The sequence below is a fragment of the Cicer arietinum genome, chromosome 2 (genome assembly GCF_000331145.2).
Source record: "Cicer arietinum cultivar CDC Frontier isolate Library 1 chromosome 2, Cicar.CDCFrontier_v2.0, whole genome shotgun sequence".
Lineage (NCBI taxonomy): Eukaryota > Viridiplantae > Streptophyta > Magnoliopsida > Fabales > Fabaceae > Cicer > Cicer arietinum.
Window position 1 is genome coordinate 19,597,864 of NC_021161.2, and position 9,670 is coordinate 19,607,533.

Below are 9,670 nucleotides of genomic sequence, written 5' to 3' on the forward strand. Positions count from 1 at the left end.
TGTATCTTAACTTATAAAATTTCTCTACTAACTAACTACGATCAATGAAGATATTTGTTTATAAAATTTACTATTAAAATCAAAGAAATATTTTTTTTTAATAACTGTGTACAATTTAACTAAAACATTTTAAATGGAGGAAGTATACGTGACTAATTTTATTTTATTTAGTTGCAGTTAATTTAACCACAAATTTTCAAAAGTAATTTATACTTTACAATATTTTAATCAGTGCATGGACTTCTCGTGACTCTCCATCTTTGACCATAAAACTGATCAAAGACTATTATCGTTAATACTACTAGACTAAGAAAAAAGAAAGAGATGCCTGAGTTTTGATCGAGTAAAAAATAATGGCTGAGTTTTGCGTGACAGGGGGAACTGGATTCATAGCAGGATATCTAGTGAAGGCCTTATTAGATAAAGGTCATACAGTGAGGACTACAGTGAGAAACCCAGGTATATTAATTAATTATGTATATCATGTCATATGTGATATGTATTTGGCCTATTAATTAATTATTCTTTTTTAATCCCTTTGTTGCTTTGTTCAATTTTTTCTGTAGAGGATTTGGAGAAGGTTGGTTATCTCACTCAACTAAGTGGAGCGAAAGAGAGATTGAAAATTTTAAAAGCGGATCTGTTGGTGGAAGGGAGTTTTGATGAGGCAGTTAGTGGGGTTGATGGTGTGTTTCATACAGCTTCCCCTGTTCTTGTTCCATACGATAACAACGTTCAGGTACACATTTCTATTTTGTTCTTAGTTTGTGGTGATTCTTTTATTTGGTGAATATAATAAGAGATTTTGAGCTCGTTTGCTATATCAAAATGAGTTAAGTTTAGAGCTTCTATCAACATTAGGGTGAGAATAATGTAATTGGTATGTTAGGAGCATGAAAACAGTACTTAAGCCATGAGGCTCTCCCACTTAATGGACTAGTCTTTTGGGTTGAGTTCTTCTTATGGATTTAAGTCCTAACAATTGGTGCTTTCATAGAGAGTTATTCACATAATCAAATACTTATAGGTGGGTGAAGTTGCAAAAAAAGGAAAGGGCTACCACCGAGTCAGTGCCGATAGAGTGATAGCCCAATGTGTACTTAAGCCATGAGACTCTCCCTTCCAATAGACTAGTGTTTTGATTTGGGCTCTACTTATGGGCTTAAGTCCTAACAGGTACTAGCTTTTGGCATGATTATTATTGGAATAACGAAGAGATACTAAAAGATAAATTCAATAGATTATTTGCGTTGTCAGTAGACAAAATAGGAAAGGTAGGTGAGTTTAGAGTTGTAGAGGGTGGAGTGAGTACATTGATTTTGATTTGGATTAGGAATCTAAACTAGGAGGAAGTGGAATTGCTTCATGATTTCAATAATTTGTTAGAGGTAGTGGAGTTAAAATAACAGGTTGAAGTTAAATGAATTTGGATGGAGGGTCAAAAATTAGGTAACAGTAAAGGAAGCTTATGAATTACTTAAGTCTAGAATAAATTGTATGCCTAATCCAAAATATGCGAGGATTTGGCAAAAAGCAATACCATCAAAAATTGTGGTACTTCCGTGGAGGTTGTTTCAAAATAGAGTGCCCACAGAAGATAACCTTCACAAAAGAAACGTTCTTGGGCAGGGTGTATTACAGTGTGTTCGGGGTTGTGGTGGGCAAGGAATCGGTGTTACATTTTTTCTTCGAGCGTCGTATGTTTGTGGGAGTCTGGTATGCTATATGTAACCGGTTTAATGTGTTGTCAAAACTACATAATGAAGGATTGCTGCACTCTGATCAGTTCGCGGGACTGCTAGGCAGCGGTAGAATTTTTTAAAAGAGTTTTTGTGGTTCGGTACACATGTGTTTGGGTTATTTTGAAATCATGGAATGGGAAAAAATTTTGCAACAAGGAATTTTGTGTAGATATGATGGTAGAAGAGGTGGTGATGAAATCTTGGAATTGGTTGACCTAAAACATGAATAGACTTGATTATAATTTATCTCAATGGAGCTTGAACCCATGGGCGTGTCTTGGATTGTTATATTAGGAGTTGTTGTCGTATCTGAAAGTAAGCCGATTGTTCGGCTAAAACACTATGAGGTACAATGCTTCCCTTTCTTCAAACGATTATGCTATGGAAGGAACTCTGTTTCTTAGTTGTGGGTTCCTTAACTCCTCCAATAGTACGGAGTGTGGTTGTGTTTGTGGTTTTTTACTACATTACGGCATAAACTAAAAATAAGCTGATAAAATGTGAGAAGTAAAGATAAGAGAAAATAGTTGATTGATTGATTGTTTGCGTATAAAAATGATAAGTACATTAGGTATTTATAGGTAAAGCTAATGTTACTGGCCAATGTATAGTGGCCTACAAAATTTCACTTAGTTCCTACTTCATTCGGCTATTTTTGCAGATAGTGCATGTTTTCTTCCCACTACAGGGTGTACGTAGCGCTCCAAGATGGCCTGTATCTCCCTACTTCCACGGAAGCAGTGTTTGCATTAGCCCACTTACAATTTTCTCCATGTTGCCTCTTTGGAAAAATAGCCATTCCTTGGTGAGTCAGCTATAAACATGGAACACGACCCCTAGTGGCGAGTTGTCAATTTTCATGTTCTTTGACTGTTTCTGAAGACTCCATTACCTTCGTAAACCTGTGTAAAACTGAGAAAGTCTCGATTAGCTTGTGTTCGGCTACCTCTAGCTCCACTGTCCCTTACTTTGGCTATCAGACACTCAGCTATCTTAAATTCGGCTGTGTGCCGCTCAACTAACAACTTAGAATATTTTGGTGTAAACATTAAGTGGACTTGAGCAGTAGAACAGGGAAATGCAACAGCAATGGTTTAGTACAGGTGGTTGTGCATCACCTGGAGTGGAATCTCAGAAAATAAGAGTTTGGAGAGTGTCAGCTTGGCTATCTATGGGGTTGTTTGGATAGAACAAAGATAGTGGATGCTTAAAGACCATTTGCAGGTTTAACTTTCAAGGCAATGAAAAACTGAAATTTAAAGGCTTGTAAAAATAATCTTCGCCTCGTTTTAATAAAAATTTGATTTGGCTTAAGTCTGACGTAGCATTTGTTTGGATTTTATGGGAACCACGAAATGGACATGAGTTTACTTAGAAGCTTGAATTAGTTGCTTTAGAAGGTCACGACAAAATTGCCATTGGGATGCGAGAAAAAAGATGTCACCGTTCATCCAAACGAGTGCATAGACAATGTTATAAACCATGCTTGTCGAACCAAACTATTAGCACGCCTAGTAAACATAGATACAATTAAATGGAGATAATCCAAATGATCCAAAACATAAATCTCCCCTTCTATAGCTGCATATATATTAATTAATGCATTTATACAAAAGATTGAAACAATGAAAATTCAAAAGAAAATAAAAATAGAAGGATTACAGCTTGGGAACTAGTTTATTTATTCAGAAAACAAAATTGGTGTGAGAGTACTTTGTAAGTCCAGTTAGTAATTCATTAATAAAAAAGTTTTAAATATAAATGCGTGATATTTAACTTTTAAGAAGGACTAGTTTGTTAATAAAAATTAAAATTTGTGTTAATTAAAACAGACTTTATTCAATCATAATTTAAAATGGCATATTTTTATTTTTTCAGTAACATAACATCATTGTACATATGGTAATTTATTGCTATTTGAATTATTTTGTAGGCTACTTTGATTGATCCATGTATAAAAGGAACACAGAATGTGCTGAACTCCTGTGTAAAAGCGAATGTGAAACGTGTGGTGCTAACATCTTCTTGCTCTTCCATAAGATACCGTGACGATGTGCAACAAGTTTCTCCTCTTAATGAATCTCATTGGAGTGATCCAGAATACTGCAAACGCTATAAAGTAACTAAACTTGTTTCTCAATTATAAAGCAAGAAGTACTGTCACATTTATTTGTTTGGATCACAAGTTTAAGTTGAATATTCTACAGAATTATAAAAAATTTAGAATTGGAATAAGATGAAAAAATATATATATATATATATATATATATATATATTTTAATTTTCATGTCATACAATTTCTACAATGAATTGGTCATTTTCTCTTTAATTTAATCATAACTTTTTGTGTTTTATCATGAATGGGAAATTTGACCTTTAGTGTAGTTTACTTTCAATCAAACTCATGATGAAATTATGCAGCTGTGGTATGCATATGCAAAGACAATAGGAGAAAGAGAGGCTTGGAAGATTGCAAAGGAAAGTGGCATTGATCTAGTGGTGGTTAACCCCTCTTTCGTTGTTGGTCCACTTCTTGCACCACAGCCAACCAGCACACTGCTCGTGATACTAAGCCTCGTCAAAGGTTAGATAATTCTGTCAAATGTGTTCTGATGTTATATAAAGAAGTACTAGCACAATGCATTAAATTTTGTTGACATTATTAAGTCATATAAACAGAATTTTCTTTTAAGAAAAGTGTCTGGCCAAACAAAAATATTATCATTAAGTAAATGCTATGAAATTCAGCCTGATCATGTTGATTTATGGCCACCTCTTGTCTCTACCAAATTCAGCTTGTGAACACACTGCTTCCAAAAGTACACAAGCCTTTCAACGTGTTTTGTCGTCACACACATACTTTATAGAAAACTTGTCAGAAGATCAAAATCCAAAGAGTGCACTAAGTCAAACACACTTAATGGTTAAGTTCTTAAGTTAGGACTACCGACAAGAAGATGCACCTTATTTTTATAACTGGTACCAATCAATCCTTTATAAACACTCATTCAACCAGTCTCCTACCTACATGCAGGTATAAGTAGTCTCATGTGTCCCTTTGCCTAGAAACATGTTAGGAGTCACTTGTTGTGTACATCGACAGTCACTCTCCTCCTTTGCCATCCTCAGGAATCACAGAGTGATACACTTAACAATTTCACTAGTGTATAAATGAAAAAGAGAATAATACTTTTATTTATTTTAACAACACAATAATACTTTTATTAAATTACCTTTATCATGTATTGTTGTATTCATCATTGCCATAAATGCAAAGTGGAAGATTGACTTGGGAGTGGTGTAAGTCATATTTAATTTAGAAAAAATTAATATAGCATTACAAATTGAATGAGTAATTCATTTTTAGTTTTTCTTTTTTTTTTATAAATGGGTCATTTGTTGTGAAACTAACAGGGTATATGATAAAAATTAGTCTTTAAATATATAATAAAGAATTAACTAAAATATAAATAAATTCTTTTGCCTGAGCGAATAGAACAACATTAATGTTACAACTTCTTGCATGCTTCTAGACAAAGGAACACATGAATGGATTTGGGTGGCTTTTAAAAATGTAGGGCGGCGGACAAAGAAATTCCCATATTCTAAATCTCTGGGTCTGAATTGTTTGGGCTCGATCACATTCTCAGATCCATTGTTTATTTTGAGGTCCATATTTGTGTCTTTCAACATGTTTTGTCATCACTTACATTTTTTGTTATGGAGAATTTCTTATCTTATGGGCTACAAAAAATGCACCTTGTTGCTATAAGTAGTACCCATCAATCCTTATGAACTCTCATTCAATCCTATAGTCTCATAATTACATAGCCTTTGACATGCAATAAGTCGCAAGAAATCTCTAAAAAATTTCAAGTTAGCATTTTACACAAAATTGAATTTGGCATTTTACACCCCTAGATTGGCCGGTTTGTAAAAATTATGTAAAAAATTAAATTAGCATTTTACACCTCTGGATTGACCAATCTAAGATGTAAAAAATCTTAATTTATATTTTATTTTTGGATTGGAGGCTATTAAGAATGTTGGATAGGGGGAGAAGAAATTCCATTTCATAATACACATTGATGACTATCCAATGGGTTGGCTTGTCATTCCATGTGCATATCATTGACATTAATATAACATAATTTTGAATTGCAAATATGAGAATTAAAATTAAAAGTGCAGAATTGTAACAACAAAAGAAATGATAGTATTAAGAAGAAAATGAAAAATATGGAAAAGATAAAAATGGAGGGGGGCGATGCCTCACTCATGTTTCTAGGGAGAAAATGAATGACAACCTTTGGGATTGACGCCACAAGAAAACTTTGGTTTTTTTTTTATTAGAATAAAAGAGAATAGCTTATGTATTTTGATATGTATTTGATATTTAAAAAAAAATGATAAAACAAAATGATAAATAAGCATGTGATATCATGTTGTTCTTTTAATTGTTTTTAAATATAAAATATAGACTTAACCCTTCAAAGTCCTCCCCTCCAAAACCCTCCAAAAACAAACTTGCAAACACACCTTAGGGATTCAAGCCTTATCTTCTTCACTTTGTCAATGCCATGAAATGATTTCTCTAAAATCGCTAAAGCCTCCTTGGAGGTAGTAGCATCGACAACCTTGTCAACATTGAATCATTTAAACATTGATAGATGAAGGTGACAACAAGTTGATCTTTCGTATTTGACAATGCTTCCTTCTCATTTTGAGATAAACTTTCTTTATCTTGTGACTTCTCATAACCTTTCTCCACAATATTTCATACACCTTCAGAGCAAAACAAAGGTTTCATGTGAAAACACTATTTTTCATTAATTCTCTTTTGTAAGAAGAGGAAAATTGAAAGTAATGTAGTCACGAGTCGCCATCTCTCAACTATATTCTCTCAACTCTCACAACCAAACTCTAGATACCACTTTGTTAAGAGAAGGGAAGTGTTTCTTAGAGAAAACTTATAACTTGCTTAATTTTAAATGTTAAGTATAAGGAGATATTTACGGATACAATTATAGAACTCTAGACTTAGTTATAGGATCTTCCTAATTAATACATCTAGATATTTTTTTTTATAGTTTTCTAAATTTATTATAATTCTAGATTGACGATAGAAATTATGACTTATCTAAATAATTTTAAATTTCAAATTATACTTTAACATAATTCACCTTTGAAAGTTACCTCTTATATCATTCATTGACTATGAAAATCATTCATTGTGTGATTTGTATAGTAAATATCAATTAGTATATTATTCACGTGTTAAAATTGTGTTTTACTATAAAAACATTCTCTTCAAAGAATAAATATGTGCATAATTGATTCATTTTTATCAAAATTACTATCTAAAATATTAATATATAATTTATCTATGTAAAGTTACTTTTTGTAGTTGTCTCTTATATATAGTATATATACAATTATCTTCAAAAGACACTCAAATAATTAAATACAAATTTCTCTCTTAATTTGTATGGTGTTCGAACTAATTGATCAATAGTAACCATTTATCATGTCTATAGTTTGTACTTTAAATTAAAGTTGGCGGACTTTAAGTATATGTAGGTATAAGCGAATATCCATGGATATCCTTTAAATAAAAAAATTCCTTTATGTACAAAAAATATTATTTTTTTTTGTTGCATTATGAATTTTTTCTTCCATTTTGTCAACCAAAAAAAAAAATAAATAGTAAAATATAAAACATTAATACATTAACACATAAATAAAATAGATAGCAAAATTTTTCATAAAAACTATTAGTACATTCATACATAGACAAAAACTATTACAATTATAAATTTTACTAATTTATTATTGGATACAAATATTCACGTGTACAGATACCATTACATTCGTATCCATATAAATTCGAACTCGAGACATGATGTTCAACCTAACAATATCGGCATTTGTCAATTGAATTAAGATTTAAGAACAATTACACATTTATCTTTTAAATAATTGATTTTGGCAAAATATTCATCTTGTGTATGATTTGTATAGTAAATTATAGTTAGTGTATTGTACATATATTGAAGTTGTGTTTTGTCCAAAGAAGCATTCTCGTAGAAGAGTTGTACATATATAATTTGATTTAATTGTTATGCACTGTCAATGTAAAAAGTTTTATATTGTCAACACATCACGACCATTCATCGTAATGACTTTAGAGATAGTTTTGATAAAAGTCAAACATCTCTAACGATCTAACGAATGTGATTGTCTGATAGTGTAAAAATTCTTTACATTAACAGTATATATAAATTAAATCCATATAATTTACTCATTTTATCAAAATTACTATATAATTATTAATATATTGTTTATCTCTTTAATGTTATATATTTCAATACTTCTCTCTTATATAGTGATAGATATTCAAGAGACAATTATAGAATACATTTTCCTCCAAATTCTCCTCAATTTTGATGAGATGAGAAACGATAAAAGAAGGTTACAATGAGGTTTTTTGCTAGTCATTTAGTTTTATAGATAGACAAAGATAATAAATTATCTTTGCTACATCTTATTTTTATTTTTTGGTATATCTTTTACGCCTTATAGAAGAAACAATAAAAGCGGTTTTCATGTTTTTTAAATGAAACTTTGAAAAAAAAGGTAAAATAAAAATAAAGTAAGCTTTAATTTTTTAATGTAGTTTAGATGTTGCTTTTATTTTTTCTCTTTTTTTTTCTTCTCTGCTTATTTTCTTTTCATTTTCTTTTTCTCCAGTTAAGTCTGCTAAATTTTTGTTACTTTCTATTATCTTTATCTACCTTTAGTTTAAAAATAATATAATTTTTAAAAAATTTAGTGTGACATACTTTTAACAGGCTTGAAAGGAGAATACATGAACACAACAGTGGGCTATGTCCACATTGATGACGTGATTGCTGCCCACTTGTTGGCCATGGAGCAGTCCAAAGCATCTGGCAGACTTATTTGTTCAAGCACAGTAGCCCACACTTCTCAAATAATCCAAATGCTTCGTTCCAAATATCCTTCCTATCCATATGAAAGCAAGTGAGTTTAAGTAATGTTGCAAATCATATCAACCTTTATTTTGGCGGAAAAAATTATCAACCTTAATTTAATATCATTAAATTAAATTACTAAAACATTCTAGTTGCACCAATAACTTGTTTATTTTTTGAAAAAGGTTGCACCAATAACTTGTTATTTGATTTCAAATCAATTTTTTGTGCTTACACTACCTTAAATGTGACGATATTATAGGTGTAGCAGCCAGGTAGGAGACGATAATATGCATAGCATGGACACGACTAAAATCACTCAATTGGGGTTTCCACCATTCAAAACCCTTGAACAAATGTTTGATGACTGCATCAAAAGTTTTCAAGACAAGGGATTCCTATGAGATCTATGATCTTGCGTAACTTTAATATCTGTTTGGATGGAAGATTTTAGAGAATTAAATTTATATTATAATATATATTTGAGATTTTTTTAAAATTTAAAAAATAACAATTTATGATCATATAAGGTCGGAGCTAGACCATAGAAGGGGCCCACTATATTATTTTACAATAAATAAAAGATTTTTCCAATAAATATATAAATGTTAAATTTCAATAAAATATTCATAATTATGTCAATAAAAAATGTGCAAATTGTGTTATTGGTTAATGTTATCAGCTGAGTTTTTTTCTGAGTATATTATTATTATTATTGTTATGGTTATGTAATAGGTTAAATGAAAAAAAGGTAAACCTTGATACCTTTTTTTTCCACAGGAATATTATTATTATTACTTAGGCGGTGGTCCTTCAGGTTAAAATATAATAAAAAAAAAAATTATCATAGTTTGCACTGCAACACATTAAATCACACGCATCCATTATTTGGGCTTAATATTTTACAAAAAGTTGGCAGGGTTGGGGTCACGACAG

General features: G+C 31.1%; 1 protein-coding gene across 2 annotated transcripts; it reads left to right on the forward strand.

Annotated features, from left to right (window-relative positions):
• The first annotated feature begins 256 nt into the window (after nt 1–256).
• LOC101508012 (tetraketide alpha-pyrone reductase 2-like) lies at nt 257–9,211 on the forward strand. 2 transcript variants are annotated; one of them, XM_027330611.2, is made up of 6 exons: nt 257–459; nt 567–739; nt 3,676–3,861; nt 4,164–4,326; nt 8,594–8,793; nt 8,997–9,211. In XM_027330611.2, the coding sequence occupies exons 1-5, from the start codon at nt 354–356 to the stop codon at nt 8,785–8,787; spliced, it is 822 nt and encodes a 273-aa protein (XP_027186412.1). In that variant the 5' UTR covers nt 257–353; the 3' UTR covers nt 8,788–8,793; nt 8,997–9,211. The 2 variants fall into 2 exon arrangements, with proteins under 2 accessions (XP_027186412.1, XP_004514695.1); XM_004514638.4 differs by having other exon boundaries at nt 8,594–8,783.
• Nucleotides 9,212–9,670: the final 459 nt, after the last annotated feature.

Bases quoted from the DNA above. Each gene is read 5' to 3' on its own strand.
- LOC101508012 (XM_004514638.4), top strand. From the start codon at position 354: ATGGCTGAGTTTTGCGTGACAGGGGGAACTGGATTCATAGCAGGATAT. The intron at 460-566 runs GTATATTAATTA...TTTTTTCTGTAG, and splicing joins GACTACAGTGAGAAACCCAG to AGGATTTGGAGAAGGTTGGT. The intron at 4,327-8,593 runs GTTAGATAATTC...TACTTTTAACAG, and splicing joins GATACTAAGCCTCGTCAAAG to GCTTGAAAGGAGAATACATG.